This window comes from Cydia strobilella, chromosome 15 (assembly GCF_947568885.1).
Source record: "Cydia strobilella chromosome 15, ilCydStro3.1, whole genome shotgun sequence".
Classification (NCBI taxonomy): domain Eukaryota; kingdom Metazoa; phylum Arthropoda; class Insecta; order Lepidoptera; family Tortricidae; genus Cydia; species Cydia strobilella.
In genome coordinates, this window is record NC_086055.1 from 102,449 (window position 1) to 117,907 (window position 15,459).

At 43.8% G+C, this 15,459-nt stretch overlaps 1 protein-coding gene and 1 long non-coding RNA gene across 3 annotated transcripts; both read right to left on the reverse strand.

Annotated features, from left to right (window-relative positions):
* Nucleotides 1–321: 321 nt before the first annotated feature.
* On the reverse strand, nucleotides 322–5,504 carry LOC134747688 (speckle targeted PIP5K1A-regulated poly(A) polymerase-like). 2 transcript variants are annotated; one of them, XM_063682295.1, is made up of 6 exons: nucleotides 5,364–5,504; nucleotides 4,707–4,972; nucleotides 4,441–4,582; nucleotides 4,141–4,265; nucleotides 3,230–3,385; nucleotides 322–3,092 (listed from the first exon to the last, which is right to left on the reverse strand). In XM_063682295.1, the coding sequence occupies exons 2-6, from the start codon at nucleotides 4,954–4,956 to the stop codon at nucleotides 550–552; spliced, it is 3,216 nt and encodes a 1,071-aa protein (XP_063538365.1). In that variant the 5' UTR covers nucleotides 4,957–4,972; nucleotides 5,364–5,504; the 3' UTR covers nucleotides 322–549. The 2 variants fall into 2 exon arrangements, with proteins under 2 accessions (XP_063538365.1, XP_063538366.1); XM_063682296.1 differs by lacking the exons at nucleotides 4,141–4,265; nucleotides 4,441–4,582; nucleotides 4,707–4,972; nucleotides 5,364–5,504 and adding an exon at nucleotides 3,899–4,004.
* A 1,661-nt stretch (nucleotides 5,505–7,165) lies between these two features.
* Nucleotides 7,166–8,468, reverse strand: LOC134747689 (uncharacterized). The gene is made up of 3 exons (XR_010128353.1): nucleotides 8,282–8,468; nucleotides 8,088–8,168; nucleotides 7,166–7,304 (listed from the first exon to the last, which is right to left on the reverse strand). It is a non-coding gene; the product is annotated as an uncharacterized LOC134747689 (long non-coding RNA).
* Between the last annotated feature and the right edge of the window lie 6,991 nt (nucleotides 8,469–15,459).

The window sequence follows — 15,459 nt, forward strand, 5'->3', positions numbered from 1 at the left end:
AAATGTAGCAAGCAAACTTTGACAATGTCACAATACGGTCCGAATTGTACGTATCTCTTGCACGGGAGCATGTATAGTTGGTCGAACCAAATTGTCAGTAAATAAAATAATATATTATTTTAGTTGGTTGTTGAACGCTGACGGTACCGCTTCGGGCCACTTGTGTTAGCTTTCAAAGAATTAATGAATTACATGTACCTAAGGTGAAGGATGGATAAGGTGGGAAATATCTCTTGTTGTTTTCCTGTCCAGAATGCTAGAGGACAACCGAAGAAGTTCGTTTCAGAATAAAACGTATGATATTAAAGAAAAACAAACGCCTTATGAGAAATAAAATTTAATTATTGATTGAAAATTAATTAGAATTATACATACAAAAAATAGCATTAACAGACATTCAAATTCTCCTTAAAACGATTCTGATAAGTTTAGATGCTCTATACCACAATTACCTATAGCTCTTAGTCCATAGAAGTTAGTTACATTCAATATTACTAGGGGCAATAATCAAGTTTTTTAATCTATTTGAGTGAGTATGTAATGTACACGCTAACATGAAGGCATCTGTCCGTTTTCCCCGGCGCTCCTGGTGCGGCCGCTCTCGTCCGCGGGAGCGCCCTGCTTTTTGTCTTTGCCCTTCCTGTTCCTGTGTCTTGTCTGTCTCTTGACAATTTCTTGGCCGGTGTCATTGTGGTCACCGTGCTGTGATCTATTTTTGTTCTTTGTTGATGTGTTCTGAGACTCTTTCCCCTCATTTTGATCGTCTACTGTTTGTTGCTGATGTGTTTTGTCGTGATTTCGCATATTATTCATGTTTGTTCGTGATGATTTGCCGGTTAAGTTTAAAGCCTCAACCCTGTCATTTAAGTGGTTTATTGGTACATCTTTGTCAGCGTGTTGCTTTTTACTTTTGCGCCTCCGCGGCGATTTATCGGATGCGTTTAACCCATCCTCGTCAGGTATTTTGTCCGCTTGAACTTTATTGTCATAATTTTCTTTCGTATCACATTCTTTATCGTTTTCACTCTGTTTTTTAACAGCACTATTTGATTCATTTTTACAGTTTTTGTCCGCACCTCTCTCTTTGCGTTCTCCTACTTCCGAATTGGTCGCGTTCGGATCTATTCTCTCATCCTCGTAGCTGAAATCCGAATCGCTGTCGGAGTCGCTCTTGTCTAAATCATTGTCTTGTTTCATGGCCTCGTCGAGTTCTTTCGCGGCGGCCTCCTCGTCCGTCACGGCCGGCGCTCTGTTCTCGGCAGTCGTATGTTGGAGGGGTGTCTTGCAGCAGGGCCTGTAGAGGATGACGAACCAGTGCTGGAAGGTGTTGTTGAAGAACTTGCCGAACTCCTTGAAGGCGTTGAGGTCGCCGGCGGCGTGGCGCACGGCCACCACGGCGGAGCGCGGTGCGTTCACGAACGTCACCAGTACCGTGAACCGCACGTCGATCACGTTCTTGTCCACTTTCATGATCTCGTCCGTGATCATCGTCTCCCGGTCGAGGAACTTGAGCCCCATCACGCTGTACAGCTTGGAGAACGTCTTCCGCTTCCAGATGGCGCGGGTGATCGCGCCCGTGTACCACTCCTTCTCTCTCCTGGTTATAGCCTCGATTATTTTACCGTTTTTAATTATCTCCACTTTAGATTTTTTCTTTGTAGCTTTTTCCTTCTCTTTAGTGTCGTCCGATTCAGTGGTTTCACTTTGAGGTTCAACAGTCTCCTCCGATTTAGAGTCTCTCCTTTGTTTAATTTCTTCTCCTTTGTACACTTCCAATTTAGAAGTTTCTTGTACAAGCTTCGAAACATCTTCAGAATTTGCCCTTAATTTTGCAGTCTCTTCCAGTTTGGTCGTCTTGCCCAATTTGGAGGATCCGGGTGTCTCCTCCGGCTTAGAATTTTTTCCTCCTTTGGTTTGTCCAGTTTTCGCTCGTTTAGCAGGTTTAACGGCCTCCTCCTTGTCCTCAATTTTGACAAGCTGCACCCTGAGAATGGTGCGGAAGATCTGGAAGGCGACGTCCCGCACGGCGGCCTTCCAGTCCGGCGCGACGATGTTCCCGACGAGGCCGGGCGGGAGGCGCGCGCGGAACTCGGAGCCGCCCTTCTTGGCCCGCGGCAGCTCCGGCTTCTGGAGGAGGATCGTCGGCAGCAGCCCCGAGAAGTCTTTCACTTTTTCTTTCTCGTAGGCGTCGGCGGCGAACTTGAAGTACGCGCAGATATCTGCCGCTAGCCGCGAGGATACCGAGGATGCGACGTTGTGACACTGCTCGAAAGGGTCCTGGACGCACATGGACGTCATGAAGCGAATCGGGAGCGATACTCCGCCGCAAACGTTCTTCTTGTATCGACCGAACTCCTCGGGTAGAAGCCTCAGGTCCCTAAAGTCGTCCTTTTTGACCGTTCGACCGAGGAACGGGCAAACGACGAGGTTCTCGAAGTCAAAATTTGCATAATACTCAAAAAACCCGCCGAGCAGCTCCGCTATGGACGACGCGTCGGTCGCCTTGGGGACGCGGCGCATATCGCTCATGAAGCCCGTGTTCCAATAATCCACGAAGCAGTCATAGCTGCGGTCCCTCTGAAGCCACTCGACCGCGGGCAAGATCGCGATCGGCGGCTGCTGGAAGTAGAATATGATCATCACGGTCAACGCGTAGTTGGTCAACTTCCCCGTGCCCGTGAGCTCGTGGACTCGCGCCCAGTACTTGACGGCGACCGCGACGGGAATGAGTCTAGGATCGCAGAAGAGAAGGAAGGCGACGAGCTTGCTGTTCTGCGAGCCGAGCGGAGTTTTGAAACTCAAATCACAGTAGACGCCGGTCGGGATGTGAAGGAACTTGACGATGGGGGTGTTGGCGCGCGGGATGGCGAGGAGCTCGCCGAAGACTCGGGGATGGGCTTGTAGAGCGCGCTTGGCGCGGGAGACGGCGCTGTCGGCGGCGTGCGCGTGCGCGTGCGCGTGCGCGTGCGCGTGCGCGTGCGCGTGCGCGTGCGCGTGCGCGTGCGCGTGCGGCAGCGACACGAAGCAGTCCGCGTCCGACGACTTCACGCCCAGCCCGGTCGTCACCGAGCCGAACGGGATCGCGCGGCAGCCTGCATATTCAATCTAATTAGCCAAATATTTATATAACGAGGCATTTAACAGCTGGTGGAGGATGCCCTATGAGATGTCCGCCGGCTCCACTAGGTACAGGGAAACCTCGACCTCATTATGACATAACGATACTCACCGGGCCACAACTCGCCGAGCACGTACTCCAGGTCACGATAGAGCTGGCCGAGGCGCTCGATCTCGGGCTGCGTGAGACGCACTGCGGACAGCAAGGCGTCTAACTGTTGATGGAAGGCGCCCTGGAGCGGGATTTTCGTCGGCTCCACTATTGTGCCTGCAGGGAGTAAACCTTACTTTAGAAAATCCAAACGGAGCACGGATAGACGATCAAAATCGATAAAAATATGCTACTTCTATTTATTCTGAAGAACTGCGAAGGTGTTCTTTCAGACAAGCAACTCGTTAATTGATCGAAGTGAAGCGAGCGAAGGTCTCCGTTTCAGCTTGGCCAAAAATTTTTTATCGATTCAGTTTTTAAATTTTCATAATTTTTAGGGCAAAGGGTAAAAACGGGACCCTATTACTAAGACTCCGCTGTCCGTCTGTCTGTCTGTCACCAGGCTGTATCTCATGGACCGTGATAGCTAAACAGTTGAAATTTTCACAGATGATGTATTTCTGTTGCCGCTATAACAACAAATACTAAAAAGTACGGAACCCTCGGTGGGCGAGTCCGACTCGCACTTGGCGGGTTTTTTTCTATTTTGTTTAATTATGTCCACTGCAATTATTAGGCGTGAATGCGAGAGACTAGATTTCTTGCTTTTTAGGGTTCCGTACCCAAAACCCTTGAAGTTCTGTCCCCTGCCGACCCTGGGGTCTCTCTTCCGGGGCTGCCTCTGAGGTCCGGTGTGGACGGTGCAGGCCGCGACCGTCATGGTGGTACCCTGGTATAATAAACAGCTCACCCTTGAAGTTCTGTCCCCTGCCGACCCTGGGGTCTCTCTTCCGGGGCTGCCTCTGAGGTCCGGTGTGGACGGTGCAGGCCGCGACCGTCATGGTGGTACCCTGGTATAATAAACAGCTCACCCTTGAAGTTCGGTCCCCTGCCGACCCTGGGCTCTCTCTTCCGGGGCTGCCTCTGAGGTCTGGTGTTGACGGTGCAGGCCGTGACCGTCAGGAAGGCGCCGTACACATTAACAGCCCGACTCGCCCTAGAAATATAAATAAAGTAACCGCTGTGATCTTTGTAGTTTCCGACCATAAAGTAGGTGGTCGTGTTGTACTTTGTAGTTTTTTTTTTATAGGACATAATATTTCGTAACGAGTTGAATCATGAATATTCGTGAACGTCAGCTGCCGCTCCGTCGTTATACTCGTTAAACGTACTGTATGGCTGCCTGGGCATGCTCGGGATCCGTGAATTCCAGGCAGGCAGCCGTGTCGGTGATCCAGTCTCGGTTGAGGCGCACGGAACCGAACTTGCAGAAGGCGTGGGCGAGGTCCTGGGGCTTGGTGTAGGGCGGGTAGCCTGCATTCAAACGGATTCCATAGTTAGTTATCGTGGATAGGTTGTCGTTTTTATGTCTGATATGGAGATCGGTCTAATCTTAATAAAAATATGAAGTAACGTTCATGTTCCATTAGGTACTAACCGGTAACGAGCACGGCATTGGGCAGCAGGTCATCCGCCTCTCCTTTCCTGCGGCGCGCGTCCGCCGAGCGCACCTCCCTCCCCCTCCCCCTGCCCCTGCCCCTCCCCCACCCCGCGGGCGCCGACAGCAGCTGTCCGCGCGGGTGCGGGAGCGGGAGGGGCGGGTGCGGGAGCGGGAGGGGGGGCGGCGCCGCGAACGGCGGGCGGGAGAAGGGCGGCCGCGACGGCACGCGCGGCACGGTCCCCTCCATTATTGAAGAGTGTGTTCTGGAATGTTTCAAAACAATTAACTCGATATTGCCTCGCATGCGGGCCCTAGCGACCGATGAAACTGAGCCAGCCGTTCCGGACGCGACATCGCACACGTCGTTTCAAACCAAATGTATGAAAAATTAAAAGCCCCTAAGAAATAAGGTAAGGTTGAGCATCCATGAATGTTCAATGAACAGGAACTTAAAATTTTAAAAAAAGTTGCGCATTATACTATACGCACGCACCTATTGTTACTTCAGTAACTTTTATACTAACCCATGCATTAACATTTTGTAAATGTCATTTAGCAAAATGGAACTGCTGATAAAGACCATTAAAATGGTGTTTTTTTTACTGTTTAAGGCAACAATCAAACTCGAAAAGAGCAAAAATATAGCACACCAACCTGTAGCAACGTCAACGACTCTATCAAAGTACTTGGTCTCTAAAAAGCCGTTGTCATTGCCTGGAGTCAATATAACTCCATTATCTGACTCGTAGAACTTTATTCCATCCTCCAGTGCCTTGCCCAAGTTAACGTAAATATGTATCTGTGCGTTGTTTCTGAGCCCACTGATTACAGTCCGGTCTGTGTGTAAACCTTTGGCAAGATGGATGTGGCGTCTTCGCATTCGGCTGAGCCCAATCTGTTTTATCTGTGGCCAGCAATTGGTGAAAGTGCCATGGACAACTGTAGGGTATTTGGCCTGTAAGTAAAAAATTATGTTATTTTATAACATTTAACTAATCGCTGTCTGAGAAACGATTTAGAAATTATATCAATTTGTAATGCTTTCAGATTTCTGGGAAAAAACATATTGCATGTAAGTAAAATATCTAAACTTCACAGATATATACATTAACCAAAGAATTATGAAATAATAATTAAAGTACAGCAATACTTGTCCAAATAGCAAACTAAACTCTTCTTCAGTGAATACTTACTCAAAGTAAAAGTTTGTAGGCAAGGTATATAGTCTGTATTTCTACTTAGTGCTTAATGATAAGTAATCACAAGAACCAATTATGTGGCTGTTTGAACATGATACAAGCAGGGCTTATCATAATGAGCAACAATAAACCATTGGTCTGTATACCTTCCTAAATAAATAATCAACCAAGTCAACAAACACAGGAAGTTGAATTATTATAATATTTAAATATATGAAGGATATTCACACAAAAAAGCTTCTTAAAAATGTACATGGCCATGCTGACCTCATCCAATTTTTTTGACTTTAAATATGATAGTGGCCATTACAAGATTTGATTGTTGCCCATTTCCTTGCACTAGTCAGCAGGGACCGGCCCGCTATCCCTTATCGGGGTTTTATAAGGGTATTGCATAAGGCTTAACTCACCATACCCTTTGCCAGACGAAACCCTTTGTTTTGCTTTTAAAAACCCTTATATAAAGCTACCACATTTGAGTAATCGGTAGCCCAAATACCCTTACAAAACCCTTATCATCCCCTCACCAACACCTTGCATATTGCTTATAAGGGTTAGCCTTATAAAGGGCTTCACTTTTAGCATATAAGCGTGCTAATTTAAGTCGTCTACCTTGTTCATAAAGCACACATTACTTCGAATCCGAGCGATCGTCGGCGGCGACGGCGGCGTTCTTTGACTAGGCACGTATTTTCTTTCCTTTTCATACACTACCGTAGATATATACTAATCCTGTCTCTTTCACGCAAAGGGAAACCTTTATAAAAAGCGCTTAAAGATAAGGGTAACCCTTATTAAGGGCTAGCCTTATTTTTGGTTAGCTTTTCGGTAAGGGTTAGTCAAAGGTAGGGGTATGAATGGGCTTGCAGTTCAAAAGGGAAAGTCTTTCAATGTGTTAGCCGTGTTTAAGTGTCGCCCATTGAAAGGGTTTTATCGCGGAAAGGGTTGTCCAGTCCCTGCTAGTCAGACATTATGTAGTTTTTCATATTTTGGACAACTCTTTCATGTTTAGCCTTACTTTCATGATATCTTTCATAATTTCCTAATACACAATTCAATAGTTACAGAAAAGGGACATTTCATGATTTTCTGAACAATTTTTGAAAATATGCACTAAAATGAAATTAAAATAAATTACGTAAAAATAAATAGAGTTAAGAGGCAATAATTATCTACTCTAGAAAAGAAGAAGTAGAACAAATAAAGCTTTAATAATAATAATAAAAAATTGTCTACTCACCGTCAGAATGGGAGTCAACTCCACATCCGTAACTTTGTCAATGCTGTGTCCCTGGTTAGCCTTGATCTCTGTCGCCCCGGTGTCCGGGTTCACTCTCAGGTGAAATCTCTGTTTCTCATTATTTCGGACGACCCTCTTTATGTCGCTGCTGCTGTACTGCTTAAATGATTTGTGGATTAAGATTTTTTCAATGTCAATGTATCCTTCTGGGCTAAAACAGAAAAAGTGACATCTTTTGAAAGTACAGTTAACTGATGCATAGGATAGGCTAGTTGTAAGTGACTGCCAATGAAGCTGGTGGTACGGGGGGTTTGAATCCCTGTTGTATTTATTTATATGATGAGCACATGTCCATTTATTAAGTTATTAATTATACCCATTTATTTACACTTTGATATTGTGAGTCACACACTCATCATTGACACAGTGAACTGAAGTTTTGTTGTGTTTTGTTTTGTTGTGTTGTGTGTGAAGTTGTGTACTTTAATGCTTCTTTAAATCCTACTTTAATTCTTGCAATATCATAATCATAAAGTTTACTAATTGTGTTGCTGTTAGTTTAAAGCTTTTCAAGAATGTGGTAGTACCCTGCTTAATGTGACAAATGTTCGCTTAACTTTTAACTTCCAACATTCTTCTTTTAGAGGGGTAAAGTTTGGTTATTTATAAACCAAACTTTACCCCAGTTAACCTTTAACCAGTTTAACAACAATTGATCTTCTAAGAGAAAATGAACAAAAAGTACAAAGGCAATATACATACGCAATTTTGATAAACGGCCGACGCGAAAATGAAAAACTATTTGGGTGTTGATAATAATGTCAGGTTTACAACTTTGCATTACAGCAAGGATAAGTTAACAGAAACTTGTTCAAAGCGCCGTTATGATAATAATAATACACTCACGGAATACACCTATCATGTCAACAAATAACGAACCTCAAGTCGAATCCTTCCTTTACCGCTCCGTGTCGTAAAAGCCACGACAAGGATTTACTCAGCTGTATATCCTTACTGTTCCTACAAAAATCACCACACCACTTCAGCTCAATCAGCTGCAATTTAAATCAGGGAACAACAAGTCAAACTGCTTCGTCAACATAATTTCAACAAAAGAGAACAGTTGCACTTACATTTAGCAATGCAATTTATTCAGTGAGTATTTGCGCGAGAGGCGTGAAAGCACTTTGTAATTAACTTTTTTAATTTCGAAAATAATAATTAACATGCAAGTATAGGTTTTAAATTAGAAAATAATGGAAAAATTAATACTAAAGTTGCGGGCCTGTCCGGACGATTCAATATGAGGGGTGAAGGAGAGGATTGCCAGACTAATTTTACAAGTTCCTCTATCTTTTCTTTTATCGTTTTTTGCTCACCAGTTGGCGCCTTTGTTTTTTTTTTTTTTTTTTTTTTTTTTTATCCTATCTGGCTTTTACTCCCCGCAATTTTGCACGGGGTGAATTTGCCAATGTCGGTTTTTGACTTTCACACGTGAGGAGAATGTTCGGTAGTCTGGGAGGTTGTGGTTGGGAAGACCTAAAAACGAATAATTGTTATGAACATCACAGACAAACACATGACGAATACAAAAATTAGTAGAAAAAAAGCGGGAAGTGGGTGACAGAACGTTAATAGTGCCAACATGAAGGAAGTGGAAGAGAAGAAAACGATATATAAAATAAATATGAAGTATAGAATAAAACATAAATAATTAGACGCATTAGATTATAAAAGATAAGACGCTATTTAGAGTTTAATGTTGTTCGTTTGTAAATATTTAATGAGTATAGAAGTAAGCCTAGTATCCATGTGACAAAGCAGTGAGCTAAAGCATATAGGTCGTGGAACATTTTCGGGTAATACATCGTACAGTGAATAACTACACCCTGAACAAGCAAAGAAGATGTGGTCCAAGTTACCCTCATCCAACCCGCATTCACACAATGAGTTCGCACGGACACCAATCATAGCCAGAAATAACGGAGTACATACTTTACCTAAGCGTAAACGACAAATGGTCGATATTACCCATTTCGGAGAAGTACGAAAACGATAGAACCACGGTTTTCGAGTAATTCGAGGTTGTACACAGCCATAATGTTTACCTGTCTGTATTCTAGAGGTATCCCATTGCTTCTGCCATGTATTAAACATATTGGATAGCGCACAACTCAATAGGTCAGTACCGTAAATTTCCTGCTTCATTGATCCGATGTCAATCGCTCGTTTTGCCCACATATCAGCCATCTCATTGCCGTTAATACCACAGTGGCTTGGAACCCACCCGAGAACAATATGTAGGCCCCTTGATTCACACCTACGTAGCAAAGCTTTGATTTCGAGAATCAATGGAAATTTTGCTTTGAATTTGAATTGGTTGCCTACAATAGCCTGCAGGCAACTCCTACTATCAGAGATGATAATGGTGTTTTTAATATTGTGGGTCTCTGCATATTTGACAGCCTCAAGAATAGCAACTGCCTCGCCTGTGAAAATGGATGCTTGAGGAGGACATTTAAATGGGAGGGCAATATTGTACCGAGGAATCCACACCGCTGCTCCCACACATTTTGTAGGATCCACCTTTGAAGCGTCAGTAAAAACCGGTAAGTAATCTTGCCATTTATCTAAAAATTTATTGAACTTGTTGTTTGCTCCTGGATCATTTTTGAAAATTCCTATATCTAATAGAACTTTAGGTGAATATATTAAGGTCTCAAATGCCACCTCAAATAAAGGGTTAGCGCCGGATTTATATAGACTGGGGTTAATATTAGACAGTTTTGAAAAAGACATTATTATTCTTGGAAAGGCTTTATATGTCCAATATCGGTTTTCAGTGACCTCCAGTGCCAGTGCCCGCAAGCGTGGAAGCAACAAGTGGTTGTTGTAAGAGCTGGCTTTGATCAAGAACCTGTCGGCAAGATATTGTCTGCGGAGAGACAAAGGAGGTTCAACAGCTTCTACCTGCATGCCATTTTTGGGAGAAGGAAGCATAGCACCCAGTATGATCCTTAAACATTTTGCCTGTATGAGGTCTAATTTATCTAGGCCATCCTTATTGCAAGGTTCCATTAGAAATGACCCATAGTCTATATGGCTGCGTATGATGGCATTGTATAGTAGCTTCTGGCAATAAGGGTGAGAGCCCCACCAAACACCTGATAATGCTCGCAGAATATTAATATTTTTTTCACATTTACTCAGTACATATTTGTGATGTGAGGAGGCCGACATTTTGTGGTCTAAAATAACACCTAGAAATTTTACTGACTCTTTACTTGGTATCATGACACCACCATAACGGACATCTGCAGGAGGCATGATCCTTCTGCGACTGAAAGTCACTAAACAACTTTTTGTTGGCGATAGGGTAAGACCATGTTCATCAAGCCAATCTTTGAGGTAACCCAGCGCTGTATTCAGACTAGCAGTGGCTTTGTCCATTGAGTTTGCTGAGGTGTATAAGACCAGATCATCAGCATACTGCAAGACATTACAGAAGGAAAGGACAGATTGTTCCAAGTCGTAGGTGTAGATACTGTAAAGCAGGGGGCTGAGTACAGATCCTTGCGGGAGACCTCGCCACAAAGTCCGAGGCGGGTAATAGGAATTACCATTTCTAATTTTAATTGACCTACCCATGAATAAGTTGGTGACAATATGTACAATCTTCGCGGGAATGCTCAGATGAAGCATTTTTGCCCTGAGCACCGGAAGAAGGACATTGTCGTAGGCCGCAGAGATATCTAGGAAACATCCCAGAAGATATTCGTTTTTCGAAAAGCTTAGTCGGATATCAGTTGCTAAAATGTTTAAACTGTCCATTGTACTACGGCCCTTTCGGAAGCCAAACTGCGTGTCAGCTAGAATACCTTTGTTTTCCACAAACCATTCGAGTCTGTTTTTAACCAGATGTTCCAGTATCTTTCCCATTGTCGCGGACAGGGCAATCGGGCGATATGAGCTAGCCTCGTCTGGGTTTTTAGACGGTTTTAGGATTGGAATAATGACTTGGGTCTTCCAGTCAACAGGGATCTCTCCCGTGCCAAAGGCATGGTTTAGAATACCAAGCAGGTACTCCTGTGAGGATGTATTTAACTTAGATAGGAAACAGTATGGTATGCCATCCTCTCCCGGTGTAGTATCTCTCAATCCACTAAGCACTAGACTAAGCTCTGAGAATGAGAAAGGCATGTCTAGAGAGCTCCCGGTGCCTGGCAGCGGGGGAAGTAACAAACAGGATGCTTCAGGGACAGTTGGCGGGGCAAGTTTATCTGCAAAGTCTGACAGCCAGGAAGAATCTGTGGTGGCCATAGATTCTGGATTAAACGAACCCCTGAACCTCCTTATATTCCGCCATATAAGTGATGTAGGGGTTCTAGGAGATAAATTCTCGCAGAACCCCTTCCATCCCCTCTTTTTTGCCTTTGCTAGGAAGCGTTTTGTACGGGCCGAGATTTTTTTGAAAGAAATGTAGTCTTCCAAATTTCCTGTATTGTTGAAATCCTGCTCAGCGGCATCTCTTTTTTTAACGGCTGCCGTACAGTCTGCGTTCCACCACGGGGGTGATGGGATTTTGAGTTTAGCAGGTTTCTTTTTTGGTATATATTTATCGGCGGACTCTATTAACACATTTTTAAATTTTATATATTTTTCATCCTGACTTATTTCGCTCGTGTCCCACTCTTTCATATTTTCCTCTATAAATAATGCATAATTGGGCCAGTCTGCTGATTGAATTTTGTGTTTCAGAAGAGGTTCGGGGGAAGGAGATGGAAGAATAGAAGAAGGCTTGGTGATAATAATCGGGAAATGGTCACTGCCAAACGACTGGCGTAATACCCTCCAGGATAGTAAAGAAGACAAACTCGGGGAACAGACAGATAAATCGGGAACTGATTGGGGGTTCTGGCCTGGGTATACCCGATGCGTGGGAGTTCCGTCATTAACAACTCCTACATTGATTTCATCGAACAAATCCAGCAGGGCTGATGAAAACGCATCCGAATGGTATGACCCCCAGGACATATTGTGACAATTAAAGTCCCCTAAAATCATAAGAGGAGGTGGAATCGATTTGAGAATAGATTGTAATTCATGCATATTAACTACTTCAGGATGGGGGATATATATAGAGATGAAATTAATGCCCATAACCCTGGCAGCTACGGCATTAATCCCATCCGAGTGAGGGGGGATATGAATTTGGGAGAAAGGGTAACTGCGCTTGATCAACAACGCACATCCGGCGTGTCCATCATTACGGTCCTCCCGGAGACATGAGAAGCCCGGCACTCTGAGAAGAGTGCCGGGACGTAACCACGTCTCCGAAATAGCCGCAACAGACACAGCATAGGTGTTGATGAGCTGAATAAGGTCAGGTTTTTTTGGGACAATGCTTCGGCTATTCCATTGTAGAAATGTGACCGGGGGGGCCGTTGTTGTGAAATGTAAGTCTTTCAGCGAGTGTGATCATTAAGGGCGCAACGTCGTTCGGTAGGCAATCGCTCCACTTAGCGATTATGTTTGTTAAAAATTTTAAACAGAGCTCCATTAGGTCTTCATTGTGGGTGATTCTATTGTAAGAACTATTCAGAGCTTGGCCATTGGGGAGTTGAGGTGGGGGAGTTCGGACAATATTGTTGTGGGCTTCTCTATCATAACCCGGAGAGAGAGAGACCCTCGTTCGGGGCGCTCGATATACGGTTTTACGATATGAAGTGGTGGGCGGAGGAGAAGGAGATGGCCTGAAAGTATTAGGGTCGCATGGGGGCTGTGAAGATCGGGAAGAGTCTGTAACCTGTTCAAACATGATTCTTGCTACATCTGAATATGGCTTACGAACCGCTGAGAACTGTATTGCTGCTTCTGCGTATGAGACATTCTGCTCAGACATGGCAAGTTTAATGGACTTTTGTCGACCATATTCATTGCATACTTTGTCTGTAGCAAAGTGTCTGCCTGAACAGAATATACACGTCACATGTTCTGGAGCTACATTGCATCCATCACCGGGGTGTTTTTGTGCACACTTATAACATCTAGCATCAGACCGGCACTGTGTTTGAATATGTCCGAACCTAAGGCACTTTCTGCATTGAATAATTGGCAGTTGATATACTTCTACAACTAGTGAGGTGTAGTAGGCGAAAATTTTTGACGGTAAGGATTGTCCTTCAAAGGTAACCACCACCGACTGGGTTGGTGCCCAGGATGGGGATCCATCATCTTTTGTCACTTTCCGCTGCAGACGGCGAGCCTTAAGGATTTTTCCTTTGCCTTCTTTGAGGTTTGTACCGTTGACTAAATCCTCCATAGTCCAATCCGAAGGAACTCCCCGTATAACTCCCATACGCGATACATGGTATGAGGGAATATCAGCTATAAACTTATTTTGGGCTAGTAGCGGGTGCTTTAAGAGGCTATTTGCATCAGCTGCTGTGGTGAAAGTAACTGCTACTCTGTTGCGACCTACTGACTTAATACCACCTTCTTTTTGGATGTTGTTAACCTTTGCTTGAGTAAGCAAAAGGCCTACATTGATGGGTTTTAGGGAAGCATTGGAAGATGGTACAGACTCTCTAGAGACGTGAACTATAAATGGTCCACCATCTTCGGCATTGTACTCTCGGTATTTGCTGTCCAGACTGGGGTGTTTGTATAAATGTGGGTTGAACTCGACTGGATTGTTTTTGTTTAAATCGACTGTAGTATTTTGACTTACCTCCATTGGATTATTTTTATTTAATTCGACCACATGACTATTATTAGGCTCGACTGTATTATTTGTATTACCCGACTGCTTGTCGGCCTCTGTCGTGTTAATTACAATTTTTTTAGGGGAAGGCTCCAGCTTGGTCGGTGATAAATCTAAGTTACGCTTACGCTTACTTGAGACGTTCTCCCAGTTCATGTCATTATCATCAGCCTCATCTGGAGGCTTCTCCTTCTCGTTACCATCCATCTAAACGCCTATATTAAAATATTCCACCACCTGATTAGTAAATAAGGAAAGTTGTTTTATTTATGGGAATATAACCTCAAAACGAACCACTCACTCAGCGCGCTACTCCTCCTGCTCGGCGCCTTTGTTGATGGTGGTCCAAAAGACTAAAGAACAGCTGTCAGTCATTGAAGTGACAAGTGACATTTGACATTTCGAACTATGGAAAAGACCACCATCTACACTAGCGCCCCTAGCGGCGAATTCATACGCGTTAGCCCTCATTGCTACGTAAGCATTTAAAAAGAAATATAGTCTGTCAAGCCATTTCCGTCAGTAGAAAAAAGCGTCAAAGGACAAATTTGAAAAATGTAATAATAATAACTCCACGGCCGACTTCGGCCACGGCGACTGCTGTCAACTCCGTTGCTGTCGCTGGTGTGCTCGCAAGGCAAGGCGCGAAGGGTTGTCATCCCATAGAAAATTTGAATTTCGCGCCGTTTTCTACTGACAATATTTGCTTGACCAACTATAGAACGCGTCTCTTCTTTAAGCCCCCCATTCACACTCCTACCTTGCAGTCCTCCTCGCAGGACTGCGGAGTAGGGGGTACACTACATAATTCCGAAATTTTTTATTCCGAATTTTAGAATGTCGAATTTTATCATTCCGATTTTTAAATCTCGACACATAAAAATTCCGACTGTCGTAATTACGAATGATGAAAATCACGAAGATTTATATTTCCGAAAACCCAAAAAGCCGATTTTTGTAAATTCCGAACCACATAATTCCGATTATAACAATTCCTATGGTGACAAACACCGAATTTAACAATTACTATTCTTGAAATCTCGAATTCAGAATTGCCATTTATCCGAAATTTTAAATTCCGATCCACATAATTCCTATTATAACAATTCCGACAGTGACAAACGCCGAATTTGACATTTACGATTTTCAAAATCACGAATTCGGAATAAAATTGCTCTTATTCCGAATTAACGTGATTCCTATTTTAAATATCCCAATTTTTAAATTTCCGAATAACGATATTCCGAATATATTGTTAAAGTTCGTTTTCTTGTGGGTCACAGTTCTAACCTAACCTAATCCACTTCTCTGGCCACAGTTCGTTTTCTTGGGGGTCGCAGTTCTAACCTAACCTAGCCCACTTCTGGCAACAGTTCGGGTTCGCAAGGTCGCAGTTCTGCCTAATTTATTTATTACTAAAACGTGAGTCTTCATTTGAATATCACGGATTTCATTTTTCCGACCTTACAAAATACCGAATTACTAAAGTAAAACGTGAGCCTTTATTTTAATATCACGAATTTAATTTTTCCGACCTGACAAAAGACC

Bases quoted from the DNA above. Each gene is read 5' to 3' on its own strand.
- LOC134747688 (XM_063682295.1), bottom strand. From the start codon at position 4,956: ATGGAGGGGACCGTGCCGCGCGTGCCGTCGCGGCCGCCCTTCTCCCGC. The intron at 4,583-4,706 runs GTTAGTACCTAA...GTTTGAATGCAG, and splicing joins CAATGCCGTGCTCGTTACCG to GCTACCCGCCCTACACCAAG. The intron at 3,386-4,140 runs GTGAGCTGTTTA...TACTCCCTGCAG, and splicing joins CAGGGGACCGAACTTCAAGG to GCACAATAGTGGAGCCGACG.